This window comes from Danio rerio, chromosome 17 (genome assembly GCF_052040795.2).
Source record: "Danio rerio strain M-AB ecotype USA chromosome 17, GRCz13ab, whole genome shotgun sequence".
NCBI classification, from domain to species: domain Eukaryota; kingdom Metazoa; phylum Chordata; class Actinopteri; order Cypriniformes; family Danionidae; genus Danio; species Danio rerio.
In genome coordinates, this window is record NC_141037.1 from 56,169,009 (window position 1) to 56,185,000 (window position 15,992).

The following is a 15,992-nucleotide window of genomic DNA, read 5'->3' on the forward strand; positions in this document are numbered from 1 at the left end:
GTGGATTTCTGCGGAATTATTTTGGGAGTATCCAGCGGAGTATCATAACTTACACTTTAATATATTAAATAAAAAGTAATAAAAACTGAATAAATTCTGATTTACACATTTACTCAAGTAAATAAACAGAATTTATAATGGGCTAAAAAACTGCAGAAATCTGTGGAATTCTGCGGAAAATCTGTGAAAAATCTGCGGAATTCTGTGTGCGCAGATTCCGTGTGGGCCTATTTATCGCACAGCCCTAGGTCCCACATTAAAAATTCACTTTTTATGTATTTCCAATGTGAGTTTGATTAACAACTTGCGTGACATTAAATAAAACAACTAGCAATAGAATAGCATAGCATATGTTTTTATTATAGTTTAGTCCAAAGAATAATTTTACCTTTATTATAAGTTGAATCAAAGTAATTCATGGTCTATAAAAACACTATTTTGCCTTTGAGTCAATGCATTTTTTTTTCTTTGCATTTTTTCCTTTTTTTCCTATGCATTTTTGCCTCTGTAGTGAAAACAGTGTTGATGCCAGCGTTTACGTGTATGAGTACTTCATAACGCCTCTTGTCAGTGAAGTCACACTGTTTTGTTTTGTTTGTTTGTTTTTTCCCGCGCAGCGTAAGAAGAATATGTGGCGTCAGAAACACGAGGCCTTCATTCAGACCATGCGTCAGGGTCGATCCAGCACATCTCAACAGCCAAACTCAACATCGGGTCTACACTCAGAATACATCACCTGTCCGCACTGTGGCCGTAAATTTGCCCCGGGTCCAGCAGAGAGACACGTCCCGAAATGCCAGACCATCAAGAGCCGACCGGCGCCTCCAAAACAACCGCACAACAGCGCCACCAGGAGGAGGACCACGCACTGACAGCATTATCATAATCATTTAGCTTTCACCAAACCGCTTTTGACTAGATAAATCACATTAAATATAATAAATCAAGCAAAATAAAACTTTCAACAACAAATTTCTTAATGCTTTTTTTTATATTAAAATACATTTAGAATCATTTTCGAATAAATGTATAAATTAAATAATCTACAATAGAAAGATTTAATTTAATTTAAAATATATAAACTATCAATTTAAGCTTTTAAAAACAGAACAACGCTGAAAAAATTAGATATGTCCAGCAAAACGGGGTTTGCAAATAAATGCAAAAAAAAAAAAAAACAACAATCTCATGTTAAAAAATGACAGTGTGTTTACATTTATACACTCACCGGCCACTTTATTAGGTACACCTTACTAGTACCAGGTTGGACCCAATTTTGCCTTCAGAACTGCCTTAATCTTTCATAGCATAGATTCAACAAGGTACCCGGAAATATATTGACATGATAGCATCCCACAGTTGCTGCAGATTTGTCATCTGCACATCCATGATGCGAATTTCCCATTATGTCAAAAGGTGCTCTATTGGATTGAGAACTGGTGACTGTGGAGGCCATTTAAGTACAGTGAACTCATTGTCATGTTCATGAATCCAGTCTGAGATGATTTGTGCTTTATGACATGGTGCAGACACTGTGGTCAGAAAGGGATGGACATGGTCAGCAAAAATACTCAGGTAGGCTTTGGAGTTTTAGCTGACAGGAGTGGCACCTGGTGTGGCCTTTTTCAAGGTTGGATGTGTTGTGCATTCAGAGATGCTCTTCTGCAGACCTCGGTTGTAACGAATGATTAGTTTACTACGATTTACTGTTGCCTTTCTATCAGCTGCAACCAGTCTGGCCATTCTTCTCTGACCTCTGGCATCAACAAGGCATTTGCACCCACAGAACTGCCTACAGATGGTTGTGCATGAAAATCCCAGTAGATCAGCAGTTTCTTTAATACTCAGACCAGGCCGTTTGGCAACCAAATTATTTGTTGCTCTGTTTTTTAACACTGTTATTTTGTTATCGTCGAAATGCTATATATGTTTTTATTATTATCTTAGGTAAAGTTTTAGCAGTTTTAGTTTTATTTGTGTTATACATTTCTATATGGTTTTATAGATTTATTATTACATTTTCATTTGGGTTTATTTTTGTTTTATTTTAGTAGCTCACATGATTTGCTGCTTGTTTAACTACTTATTTAAAATAAGCTGAAACAACACAATTTTGGGGGGGACAACTCAATTGTTTTATGTTCAATAAACTTAAATGTGTTTACTTAATCAGCTTGTGTTTGGACAACATGAATGAATTGTGTGGAACCCTGCATTTTTTACTAGCGCTAGACTAAATTAAATTGAGAAAATTTGATCTTAAAAAAATAAAAGTGGGGTTTTAAATAAGTTTGAGTTATTCTGTCTTTAGTAAGTTTTCATCAGTTTAGAAATAATGATTCAAGGATGATTCCTTGGATTTACTCAATTCTTTTAAGTTAAGGGGTTGTAAACAATTTATTTGGGCTGATTTTAAACAAACAAATTAAGTTGAACAGTACTAAATTTAATTTGTTTGTTTAAATTTAACACAAATAAATTGTTTGCAACAACTTTGCAGACAGCATTTTTTCAGTGTACCCATAATCTTCTGCTGTAGTGCCACTATACACTGACAAAAATTATTTATTGAATTTACACATTTTTTTTAACGTAAGTGCCAGTCGTTGTGTGAATGGCAGTGTATGGGTGTTTCCCAGTGATGGGTTGCAGCTGGAAGGCCATCCACTACGTAAAACATGTGCTGTATAAGTTGGCGGTTCATTCCGCTGTGGCGACCCCAGATTAATAAAGATACTAAGAAAATTAATGAATATAGAGAAGTGTATTAGGATTTTATCTATAACACTTTAATGAATGAACTGCCACTGTAGAGAGGGGATTTTCTCCTCTTCACATCTTTTTTTCACACATCCATTTTAGGTTAGATGTTTTATTAAAAATGAATCTTAGTAAACAGTACACTTTATATAACTGGGCTAGTGTAGTAAAGAGTAAACACTAGGCAGAGCAGTGAGCAACAGTAGCCTAAATATGTCATCCATGATGCCATCCCGAACGCGCTTCGCCGTGTAACGTGACCCCTCCAATGGCTGCCTGAGAAACCCCGTACAACCGGAAGCGGAAAAAAACTCCCGCGGCATGAGTTTCGCCGCCATTTTGCACCAGACCTATTGAAAAGAGTGAGATAGCAGACACGGCGGGATTTGGCCACTTTATCCTCTTTCAATACGTTTCCCTCTGGATTTATCCCAACACAAACCAAGATATAATCTGACAGGTATGAGAGCGTTCTGTTCAGTTTCGCGAAGGCTGAGCGCGTTGTGATATGTGGTTTTCAGTGGATAATAGTGCACGGCGGCACCGGCTTCAGCGGCGGCACGCGCGCGCGGATACACGGCCACGTTTACCAATAATTCCCGGACTCTCTTCGTTTTGATTTCGTACACACGTACAGTGTTTAGTTGGCGTGGCGGAGTCATTGTGTGCTTTTATGTTTGCTGGTGGACAACAAACACGATGCCCCCTCCTTCCCTAACACACACACACACACATACACTATGTCACACAAACAAACAAACTTAACACGTCCGAGCATGACTAAACTTTCCGCAGGAAGTGTTAACTACTCGATCGCGAAGCTGAAGGCTTGTGTGTTTCTGTTTAGTGTCGGATTTTATGTGCTGGAACTGTGTTTATCAGAGCGCCGAGTGTCCACGTAGCTCTGGTGTTGTGGCCTAGCGAGTGTGCCCTTGTCATTCAGCATCTGCACAGTGACACAACAAAGAGACAGAGCCCGACGCCAGTCCGTCATTTTATACACACTCGACTAATATGGAGATTAACCATTTGCTAGTTTTATTATAATTAGTGGTAGTAGTATGATGATGAGTTGGTTAATAAATAGTATTGTTAAGCTAAAGTGTATTGATCACTAGCTATTGAAGTGATGAATGGTGAAATGATAAAGATCTGCAGTGATGAGGAGGATGTGACCTAAATGGTGGTTTTCCCTCAGTAGACAGCATGATGATGATGATGAAGATGATCTCAGTGCACATGCTCGTGAAGCGGGAATCAAACACGTGGAGATCTGAGTGATGAAACACGCACGAAACTGCACTCAATACATGATTCTGCTGTTTGTTCAGACTACTCCTTTAAAATGAGCTGAAGCAACACAATCCTTGAGATTATTTTTACTTTCACAGCTCAATTGTTTTCTGTTCAATCCACTTAACGTTTTAGTTGCCTGCTCTACCAAATGCTTGACCATGTTTAAAGGGGTTATCCACTGCCATATCTACGATATACATTTTAAACTTTAGTTGATGTGTAATGTAGCTGTGTGAAAATAAACAATAATACTGAATGCAATATGCTTAAAGTTGAATGCAAAGAGAGACTGGCTTTTACAGAGGTAGCTTAGCCTACAGCAAACATAGTTTGTGGACTACAGAAAAAAACACATCTGGGTTAATGATGTCATAAACCCTTCAGGTTACGCACATACACCCCGCGCAGTAAAGGGGTGTGGCCAGAGGCGCTTTAACGTTACAATCCGCTTGTTAAGTGATGACGGGTTGGTAACGTATGTTTCCTAGGGCTGCTCGATTTTGGGAAAAATCATAATCACGATTATTTTGGTCATAATTGTAATCACGATTATTCCAAACGATTATTAGTTGGAGTCAAAATTATTAGCACTCCTGAGAATTTTTTTAAAAATAAATATTTCTCAAATAATGTTTAACAGAGCAAGGAATTTTAACAGTATTTCCTCTAATATTTTTCTTCTGGAGAAAGGCGTATTTGTTTTGTTTTGGCTAGAATAAAAGACAATTTAAATATTTTGAAACCTCTTTTAGGGTCAATATTATTAGCCCCTTTAGGCAATATATATTTTTGATTGCCTGCAGAAGAAACTACTGTTATATAAGGACTTGCCTAATTAAGCTTTTGAATCACACTTTGAATTTGAATGTTTGTATTTAAAAAAATAATCTACTAAAATATTATGAGCTGTCATCATAATAAAGATAAAATTAATCGGTTATTAGAAATGAATGATCAATACTATTATGTTGAGAAATCTTCTTTCCATTAAACAGAAATTGGGGGGAAAAGGTTGCTAACATTCAGAAGGGCTAATTATTCTGCATATATTATTTTCCTCCCTGCAAAGGAAAGAGAAATAAATACAATAGAATAAAAATATGAAACAAACTGTGCTTTTAGCATCTTCACCGTAAGAGAAACACTTTAGCTACAAAAGTCTTCAGTCAAGAGCAAAGAGGGATTTTCTCGTTATTTTATTAATCATGGTAAAACAGGCATCAGCTGTGCTCTGTCACTTTAATATGGTTTCTCTTTCACGTGTTTTGATTTTCAACTCGTTTGTTTATTACAAAATGATGGTTAATATGAATAATCACTAAACACCACGTTTTGACACCTATTTGAACATTAAAGCATTCTCGTTAATGACTTTAGATGTGTGTGCTCTCTGCTCGTCACAATGTGCGAATGAGACCAAGTGCAGACCGCATGCTTCTGACTGTCTGCACGCCGCACATACATAAGCATGCGGTCTTTCGCGCTTTTAGGAGCAACAAGTGAGGAGAACTGGACAGAGGGCGGTAAATAATGGAATAATCGTTTATCTTGATTAATGGTTTTTCATAATCGTTAGAAGCCATCATCGAAATCGGATTTTCGATTAATTGCACAGCCCTATTAAACGTCGACTGAAAAGGCGAGCAAAAAGTTTAAGGGCCTTAAGGCTGCACAACATTAGAAAAATCTGACATTGCAATTTTATTTTGCAAATATATTTTGCGATATGAATGCAATTTCAACGTTTGACTTAATATTTCTATTTGGAAAGAATTAATAACAATAGATCGATTGAGAGGATTCTGCAGTGCATCTCCATAAAATCTAATAAACAATCTATACAATTGTTGCGGTCTTTCGAGACCTTTTTGTTGTGGTCGGTGCTATTTGCAGTGCTTTTCTTTATTTGCATGTGTTGAATATTCTCATGCACTTTTTTAGGCAGTGATTTGAATAAATGTTTACCATTTGTATCTCCATCAAATCTAATAAACAGTCTATAAACATTTTGGGGTCCTTCAACACATTTTCAATTTTCATTGTGGTCAGTGCTGTTTGCAGTGCATTCATGTATTTGCATGTGTTGGGAGTATTTTCATGTATAACTATAAATACAGACAAGAAAAATATATTGAAATAAAATATTTTGTCATTTTCTGAGTCTAACAATATTTAAGTACAGTAACTGAATGATCAAAATAATTTAATAAAATTAATTGTAGTTAAGTCACAAATGGTACAATTTCTTATACCTTAATGCTTTTAAAATCGTACAATCGCAGGCATCAAAACGCATGCAAATGATCAATTATAATACAAACTCAGCATTGCACATCCTGCCACGTGACAATTGTGAATGACCACATTGCGGTATCCATGCTGAAACGATATATTGTGCAGCCCTACCCTGGACCACAAAAAAGTCAAGTGTTAGTTTTTTTTTTTATTGAGATTTATGCGGAATCTGAAAGTTGAATAAATATTAAGGGTGTCACGATCCTCCAAATTCTCGATTCGATTACATTTTCGATTCTAAAGGCTCGATTCGATTTTCGATTATGAATAATTAATTAATTAATGACCAATTAATTATTTGTAGCATACTGTTTAAACTACCTGACCTGCATGGTCTTTGTTTTACCCATAAACAAATCATACAGTAAATGAATAAAGGCAAGATACACACATAATTACCACCTGTCAATCACTTTTTCTGCGGGACTCGTGAATAGGCAGTGATCTGTGTCGTTATAATGGCGTCGGTAAAAAAAGACTCACAACCAACAGGAACCAGCCAACAGTATCTGAGGTGTTCACTAAAATGACGAAGTACAAGTGAGTGAAAGATTGAAGCAGTCCTCTGACTGCCTGGACCTGCTGTCTCGAGCGCATGGCTGTGAGTGCGTCTGTGTGGTCACGTGATGTACATATTCAGAGGTAGAGAGGAAGGAGGGCTGCTCAGAAATGCTACACGCCACTGTGGATGTCAAATCGTTGTCGTTCTAAAATGCCATTTAAAAACCAAGACAGTGTAAACAGGGCCTGAGTGTGTACTTTTCACGAGCGGATTTGCAACGGGGGCGGGTGGAGGATCGCAATGCCGGTGTTGTCTATCGGACGAACCGTACGTAATGCGTACATAGCAGAGCTTGCAAAACTGTGTTTTTTTTTTTGTCGGCAACACGAACGTTGTCAACATAACTCACTGGAAATACAAAATGCTTACACAACGGCGACTTCATTGAAAGAGGAGAGGATTTAAGCTCTGTCGACGGGTCTCCTGCTTCTGCAGTTTAACAAGCACTTCAACAAGCCTGTTTTTTCCCGCTTGGCAAGCCAAGCTGACGTGACATGGGGGCGTGGCAGCATCGACGATTCTATTTTTTGATTCGATAATCGAAATTGAGCATAAATTTCAAATCGAAATCGTGACACCCCTAATAAATAAGCTTTTCATTGATGTGTGGTTTGTTAGGGCAATATTTTGGTGAGATGCGGCTAAATTCTGTGATCTGAGTGTTTAAAGAAAATTCAAGTATGAAGAAAATTGTCTTTAAAATTGTTTAAGTTAGAGCTGTTCGCATTGATAAACCAATAGCAATATGTGCATCTGCACTAGTCACATCGCAGGATCTGCAATGTTGAATTAGGATTATATTTGACCAGGAGTCGCAGTTCAGAACATGGAGTCATTGAAGATTTTTATTATAATAGGGCAAATTTTTATCTTTTGCATATTTTTAAGGCTTGTGACTGTATAAGCATGTTCAGACACTAGGAATTGTACCATTTGAAACCTTCATAAAAATATTTTATTGTGTTATTTATACAATGAAGACTATGCAGTGCTATTTTACGTTTGATCATTACATTCCTGTATCTGAATTCTTACCAAACAGAGCGAATTAAGTCATCTGGTGAAGTTATATTCATATCGCTATACATATTGCAGAAAAAGGAAACATCACAATGTCAGGTTTTTTCAATATTGTGCAGGCCTATTTTAATTTTCTCAAATTAAATCTAAAATGGAGGCATTTCATCTTTACTATAGGTAATTCACAATGTCTTCATAGATTATGATCTTTATTTATTTTTTATCCTAATTTTTGATCCTTATAATGCATTTTTGGCTGTTGCTAAAAATATTCCCGCCCAACGTAAGACTAGTTTTGAGTTCCAGCTTCACAAATAACGAAATCTCTTAAACATGCTTTAAGAAATACAAATTTCTTCACCATTTGCCCACTCAAAGGGTTCTAAACATTTATCTGTCATGTTTCTTCTTACACAAAGGAAGTTAATTGTCTGACGTTGAGTTTTTGTGTTCCTACTGTAGATGTCAGTGGCTACTTTCTCACCATGCTTCAGATTAATTTTGTTGTGTTCAACAGAATGAAATTCATACCGTTTTCAGACCAGTAAATGGAGAGAAATGGCCGTTTTTGCAAAAACGTGTACATTTAAAGATCCTCTTCAATTAAAATGAAGTGTAAATGTTTAATTGTAGCTATGTTTCCATCCAAAGATGCGAATTACGACACGCAATGAACGCATGGTGGCGCCCTTCTGAATGATATTTAGACATCTATTTTGACTTGCATTATAAGTTGGGTAGAAGTCAGTTTTGTGAATGACGATCTAAACCGCTGTAAAAAAAACTGAATACAAACTTGTCCTTATGGTTGGGCTTTTTCTTTTTTCTTTTTGCTGCATCATTTTGAGATGCTTTAGTATTTTTATTTGATAAAGAGTGACTTAATAATTCAACATTACCCCGAAAGGTTTTCTTAAAACAAAATGTGGTTTAACATGCATGTTTCCGTCCACCTGTTTTTATGCGCATTTTGGATTATGGCATAAATACTTGATGAAAATAGCAAGACGGGCTTAAAATTGGAAAGTATGATCTTATGCGCATAACTGAGTAGAAAACATTTTATTCACTACAAAAATGCACAAACTATAATGAAAACACTGAACAAATTCCAATATGTGCATTAAAAAGGCATGTGATTTTGATCATCTGATAAAAAACTGTGTGATCGGCATTACACACACACACACATGCAGCACATTCTGTTTTTATGTTTGATATCTGGTACCAGTTTATCAGTGATTGTTTTTTTTTTCACTCACTGGACGGAAATGCTGCATTATTCGTAAATCTTTTAAGCGATAATCCAGTTTTGCGCATAAATTTACCTTGCATCTTTGTATGGAAATACTGACGCTATTACTGTCATTATTAAAACTGCATGCTCGCTACGTCATAGTGAGTAAAATCAGGTTTATCCTGCAGCGTTTCTGCTTGCTGATGAAGACAGACCCCAGCCTCCAGTACACTCAACTTTGACCCAGTTTTGGATTAATTTGGCCCCTTACATCTGCACAGGTCACGGAGACATGGCCACGGAGCATATAAATGGAAATGGTGGTACGGATGAACCGGTGGAGTCTTCAGCAGCAGTTACCCATTCAGAGCACTTCCAGACGCTACTAGATGCAGGCTTACCGAGAAAAGTTGCGGTCAAACTAGATGAGATTTACATCGCAGGTGAGATGAGCAACACATTTCACACTCTATAGGACAAATGTCAAACTCCGCTCCTGGAGAGCCACAGCTCTGCACAGTTTAGTTCCAATCCTTATTAAACACCCCTGATCAAACTGAGTGCTTTACCATTCACACAGTGCATCAGCGTCATCGCTTCCCATTCACTTTGAATGGGTCATGTCAGGCTTTGCTGAACTGCCTTGTGGATCTATCTGCGCCGCTTCAGTGGCGTTTTTCGCTGGAAATTTCTAAACCTTTCAAGCGTCAGCCAATCAGATCGCTTTTTGCAAATACCCCAACTCAGGCAGTAGTTGATTGTGGACTAATTTCATTGGCTGATGCTGCTGGGATGATCACATCAGCCCCAACGTCAGACACACCTCTGCCCAGTGTTGACACTAAAGCCCTGTGTGAATGCACATTTAGGGTTGTTTGATACCTACAGATGGCTGTGTTGAAGCAGGGCTGGAACTCAACTCTGCAGGGCAGCGGCCCTCCAGGAACTGAGTTTGACACCCCTGCTCTATAGGATTGTATGCGGTGTGGTGTTTGTGTGGCTGTTGGAAGTGTTCTTTTTTTGCAGTGTTTTATATGATAATACTATTATTATATATGTTTTTACTATTGGGTCTGATAATAAAATTGATTATGAAAAAAGTAGGGCTGCACGATATTGGAAAATCTGATATTGGGATTCTGTATTGTCCTGCGATAAATATGGCGATATGAATACAATTTCACAAAGTTTGAATTGTTTTTCTGCGGAGTCTAACTGTATTCAGGTGCAGAAATTAAATGATCACAACATTTTATTTATTTATTTTTTTAATTTTGCTTTGTCTCTAGTCCAAACTAAGCTTGAGCGGAATCCAAATTTTGATACCTCCCTCCCTGTTTTACCTCGGTATCCGGTATTGCCGTGCATATTACTGTGCCTTCCGGCAGGCGCTTCTGGCTCCCCTGGAAAAGTCCCAGCAGACTGAGGAACAGCTTTTTCCAGAGCTGTCTCGCTGTTGCTTTTTCTGCATCTTATCTTATCTAATAATAAAAAAAAATGACGTAAGGCTCAGACAGGATCACCAAACTGTTGGCTTGTGCCTAAACCATTCAGAAACTGAATACCGTGTATGTGACCTTAGGTTCGCGGTCACCTGTTGGTCTTGTTCGTATTAGAGATCTGAGCGGGACGCGCGCACACACACACATAGAGAGAGAGACAGCACCAAGCAACGCACAACACCACGCTCTCTCTCTCATTCACACACAAACACACACACACATAGAGAGAGCACCAAGCAACACAGCATTATGCTCTCTCTCATTCACACACACACACACAAACAGCATCCAAGTGGATGCGCGCGTGCTCGGGAGCGATATTGTTTACAAATTACACCTGAGTTACCGACCACTCCCGCGCTTTATTCAGAAATGTATTCCTGCACCGCAAAAAAATCTGGTCTGGTCCCACGGTACAGCAGCGGGAATGCAGACCTCTAGTTTGCATTTACCACGTCTACCTTGTTCGGTCAAAACCGAGACTCGCTCTCTCTCTCTCTCTCTCTCTCTCTCTCTCTCCCTCCCCCTCCCCCTCTCCCCCCTTTCCTCCACACTGTCCCGTGATGACAATCAGGCATATGCATTTGTAGGCATTAAATAAATAATATTTACTATTTAATACTTGTCTCCTATTTAAGTGCATTGTTCATTATGACAGTATTAAACCTGACACCGTTGCTATTTTTTAGATCCCGCGGTATACTATATTACTGTATTACCACCCAAGCCTAGTCCCAACATAAAAATTCTTAGATGAAGTAAAAAATATTGTTTTGTTCAGAAAAAATAAGGCTAAATTAAGGAGCTTTTCCTTAATGCAGGGTAACTGATCTGCCAGTGGGGTAAGTAAAATCTTGTTTTTGCTTTTGAAATGTATATAGTTCGACTAGAAACATAACAAAAGTTCTAAGCACAATTATTTTTTTGCATAAATCTTATAAATTCTGTATAAATGCAGTAATTAAACACAATTCTGTAGCTCCTGGTCAACTATAACTCAGTCTCAAACTTGCATATCTTGTGATGTGACAATTGCAAAGTGATGCGCGGTGAATAATTATTAGTTACTTTTAAAGTGCCCACAGTATCTATAATGTGCCTTTTCGATATAGCGAAAAATCAGGGGTGTCAAGAGTTTACTTCTAACCTGTCTTCAACACACTTGCCTGTAGGTTTCAAACAAGCCTGAAGGACTCGATTAGCTTGATTAGGGTTTTGATAAGGGTTAAAACTCAACTCTGCAGAGCTGTGGCTCTCCAGGAGTCTTTTTCATCTCTGTTTCTACATCCACATGAAAATACATTGTGATTATTTTCAAGGCCACGCAGAATCAACAGGAAGTTATTTAAAAGTCTATGCTGTGTTCGCACCAAAAGCATAATTAACTGTTGGAGGAGTTACATAAGTCAGTGCAAACACGGGTGAATTATCGTCACGTGGTGTGAATGATGCAGAATGTGCGACACGGCAAATTCACTCAAAACGGATGCAAATTCAAATCATGAAACTTGTCGAATTTACATGAGGTGAAAAACAAGTGAGTGGGTGCTCTGTGTTTGTGTGTGAGCTCAGCATTAGAATTAAGCCATTTTGGCCAATCAGAAAGAAGAAACTGCGCATGCTGACGTCATGAGGTGCAAAAGAACCACAAGCAACCTAAAAATCTTCTCTGGCTGGAGGTGTCAAAGTTTCGGTTTCTGTTGCTTGATGCCACGTCTTTGTGTGGACGAACAACCATACTGTGGTTTTGAAAATATCTGTTTGTCTAGAGAGGGCCTGTGGGATTTTATATTGAATTTGTGAATATCGGCGTGTGAAAAAGTTTCAATCTTTCTGGTTGTTTGCTAATTTATAAGGTGAAATGTGTTGGCAGATTGTAGTGTGTAAAGGGTGTGCTTTTGTGCAGGGCTCGTGTCTCACAGCGATCTCGACGATCGAGCGATTGAAGCTCTCAAAGAGTTCAACGAAGAAGGCGCACTGCAAGTCCTCCTGCAGTTTAAAGACAGCGACCTGTCGCACGTTCAGGTATGTTTGACAAAGTAATACAAAGTCTCAAATGTTTCCTGTCACCAAGTGTCTTTGACATTTTTAATTCTTGCATTTAAGTAGCTTTTAAGATGTTACAGTTTTATGGTCTTTAAATAAAGCACTTTGTGGACAGCATAACATTAAAAATAAAAATGTAATTATTTATTCTTTTGTGTTTTAATTATGCTTTAATTAATTAAATTTTTTTGCGTGAAAATAGCCTTTTGGTGTTTTCACATCTGGTCCAGATCAAGGGCAACAAATGATACGTTGTTGCATTTTCTGACGTCTTTAGGTCGTTTTAACACCACACTGCTGGCTTTGGTTCGAACCAGTTGAAAAGAACCAAAATGCAGTCATGTGACAATCCAAATCACTCATTGGCCAGATGTAATTGAACGCATTTCCGAAACTGCTTATTGATAGGTCAGAATTCAAAGGAAACGCCATTTTTAAATACACAACAGAGACATTACACTGTAATAATATATGCATATAAAAACAAGCCATGGTCGACCAGAGCGTCTTCAGAGCAAATCTTGTTGTCTTGATGAACAGCCACAAAGCCATGAAGAAGAGCAGAGTCTACCATGTGCCTCGTTGTTATTTACAAGGCCGTCTAAAGCATGAATGGTTTCACTTTCGAGAGAGAGAGAGCTGGCAGTCACTCGTCACGCTTCTACATTTGAAATAACAAACTTTTTGAGCTGATGATAACAACATGTGCGTGATCATTGAAGTGCTTCTGACATCAGATCCTTTCAGAAACGGACAAACGTGAGAGCGAAGCGCGTCAAGCCGGAAAAAACAAAGGAGCAATTGATACTTTCAGCAACCTAAAATATAAACAAACTGCCATGTTTAATTATTATCGGCGCCTTTTGGACTATTATGAACTCAGAATGACGGATTTACTCTCTAACAGAGGTTACATGTGCTGCTGAAGATTAAAGATGAGAGGTTTGCTCTTGACTGGGCTATAAGTTGCGTGTTTCTGAACCTAAATGAGGACTAAATGTATGTGTTGCGTAGTTTTTCATCATCAGATCATTGATCCGCAGCTATAATAAAATCCTTTTCATAAAAAGGTTAGTTATGAACATTTATACACAAGTATTAAGATAAAGATGACCCAAACCATACCCTACTGTACCGTACCGATTTTGTTTTTAGTGCGATCAGTTTGGTAAATTGTATTGAATTATGAATTTAAATCGATTTAAACATCAAAGGCAAATCAGTGTTCGTAACAATGACAACAAAATTAAACAAATAACAAGCATGGTTTCCTTTAAGCTTAATTATCGGTCTTATATGTTAAGTGTGATTTAAGCGTGATTTAGTTGAGAAGGAGAACTCAATGGTTCTGATGCGGTCTCAGTTTCTCTTTTTATTCCTGTCCACTTGCTGGCACACACACGCACCTCATGCTCACTTCATGTTTTGCACAGAATAAAAGTGCCTTCCTCTGTGGAGTGATGAAGACGTACAGGCAGAGGGAGAAGCAGGGGACCAAAGTGTCAGACTCTACTAAAGGACCAGACGAGGCCAAAATCAAAGTCAGTCTGCTTCACTTCTCTACTGTCTGTTCTGTCCAGCCGCTGTTGGTTCTCGTTCGTTCTTTTACTATTGATCCAGTTACAAGTGCTTTTCTGTGTGCCGCTTCGCCAGGCTCTGCTGGAGAGAACTGGCTATACGCTTGACGTGACGACAGGCCAGCGCAAATATGGTGGTCCGCCTCCAGGATCGACCCATGCCGGAGTGCAGCCCACCATCGGCACAGAGGTCAGTCTTGGAGTCTAATAGATTCACATCAGCACACCGTTATTCTGATCTGATTCGTTTGGTTGTGTTTTTTAACACTAGAACCGCAAGGGGTCATTGTATGCCTAAAACCACCAGTGTGGTCTAAAATAAAAACACCAATGTGTTCTCAAAGAAGATGAAAAAATTATACTATATTTTTAATGTGTTTTAGTTTGAGGGGTTTTTATGCAGACTACAATCACTTTCAGAACAAGAATTAGAAGTAAATACTAGTGTTGTCAAAAGTATTGAGTTCAGTATGAATCGATACTGAAATTTTAAAAACATCCATGACTTGCTAACATTTCAGTGCAGTTGAGCGCGTTCTTAAACAGCGTTGATTGGTCGTAGTGTTCACTGGGGGTCCGTTCTTCGTACGTGGATAACTCAGTTAGCTGGATTTGGATATTGATGGTTTGACACAATCCAGGATCGTTTCGTTCTTCAAAGCTGATCCAAGAGTTGTTGTCATAGCAACAGTTCTGCTAGCTTAAACCTGATCGGGAGCAGGTTCAATTCATATAAACAGGATTAGATCGGCTCAATTCAAGCAAATATAATACAGAAAGTATGTACCGAATTCTGATATTTTCTTACAGTAGTAGTTACATACACTTGGGAAAAGAGTTAAATATTGTTTAAACTATATATATAAAGTTATAGTTATTAATAAAATAAATAAAGTTATACATATTAATAAAACTTATGCAATCTGCACTCTCGAAATGAAAGTACAAAGACTGCCACCTGGTGGTGCAAAGAGAAAACTTATTGATATGAACTTTTTAGATCGCTTAGTACAAAATGTGTATAATAATAGAAATGCACAATATGTGACTTTTTTTAAAGCAATAATACATTTCAGCAGTCATAAACATCTTTTGGCAGTTAATATGCCAGTGATTTGATGCTTCACAAAAGTTGCAGACGCCTTTACCAATATCAAAATGCTTTTGTAAACAACCAGTTATTCTTTACACCGTAAAGACTATAATAAAGAAAATACTTTTTGTAAATGTAGAACTAAATACATTGATTTGCATTGAAATACATGATGAATACTCTTGACACATGAAAGTGGAAAGCCTGCAGCTCACAACAAATGTGGAAGGTTATTGTGTGTCATATTTAACTGTTTACTGCTAATTTGATGTAATTTTGCTCACATGGATAATTGAATAATAATCAGATGATGTCATTATGCTGCTGTGCCGTCAGCCAATCGTTGCATTGCTGATCATGATTTCGAGGATCGATAAATCTGTCCTTCATAACACACGCAGCGATCTCAGATCAGTTTATCCAGACATTCTAATCTGATTCACAAACTTGTTTAAAGAACCAAATTAGCGAGAGATCAGTTATCGAGATGAAAAGATCCAGGATCTGCCAAATCATCTTAGATCATTTAAGCGAGGTACGAAGAATGGACCCCTGCTTAACAGAAATGACTGTTATTGGCTGTGAAGCTCATGAGTTCACCATT

At 37.9% G+C, this 15,992-nt stretch overlaps 3 protein-coding genes across 17 annotated transcripts in view; all 3 read left to right on the forward strand.

The window, feature by feature from the left end:
* Positions 1-15,992, forward strand: part of galnt16 (UDP-N-acetyl-alpha-D-galactosamine:polypeptide N-acetylgalactosaminyltransferase 16) — a 375,091-nt gene that overhangs the window by 129,938 nt on the left and 229,161 nt on the right. The gene's annotated exons all lie outside the window — the stretch shown is intronic.
* Positions 1-15,992, forward strand: part of zc2hc1c (zinc finger, C2HC-type containing 1C) — an 835,825-nt gene that overhangs the window by 8,750 nt on the left and 811,083 nt on the right. For 5 of the 6 annotated variants that reach the window (XM_087291153.1, XM_087291156.1, XM_087291157.1 and 2 more), the window contains one exon: positions 618-2,169. The exons of the other annotated variant lie outside the window; for it this stretch is intronic. In XM_087291153.1, the coding sequence (XP_087147279.1) occupies positions 618-872 (255 nt within the window). In that variant the 3' untranslated portion in view covers positions 873-2,169. Of the gene's footprint in view, positions 1-617; positions 2,170-15,992 lie in introns of those variants that run through there. 6 annotated transcript variants of the gene reach the window in all.
* The window catches only part of syncripl (synaptotagmin binding, cytoplasmic RNA interacting protein, like), a 28,260-nt gene continuing 15,361 nt past the window's right edge, over positions 3,094-15,992 (forward strand). For 5 of the 10 annotated variants that reach the window (XR_015512455.1, XR_015512456.1, XR_015512457.1 and 2 more), the window contains exons 1-5: positions 3,094-3,220; positions 9,452-9,613; positions 12,579-12,697; positions 14,152-14,259; positions 14,372-14,485. Coding sequence is in view for 6 of the 10 variants with exons in the window: in XM_087288608.1 (XP_087144734.1) it covers positions 9,463-9,613; positions 12,579-12,697; positions 14,152-14,259; positions 14,372-14,485 (492 nt within the window). In the remaining 4 variants the exon portion in view is untranslated. 10 annotated transcript variants of the gene reach the window in all.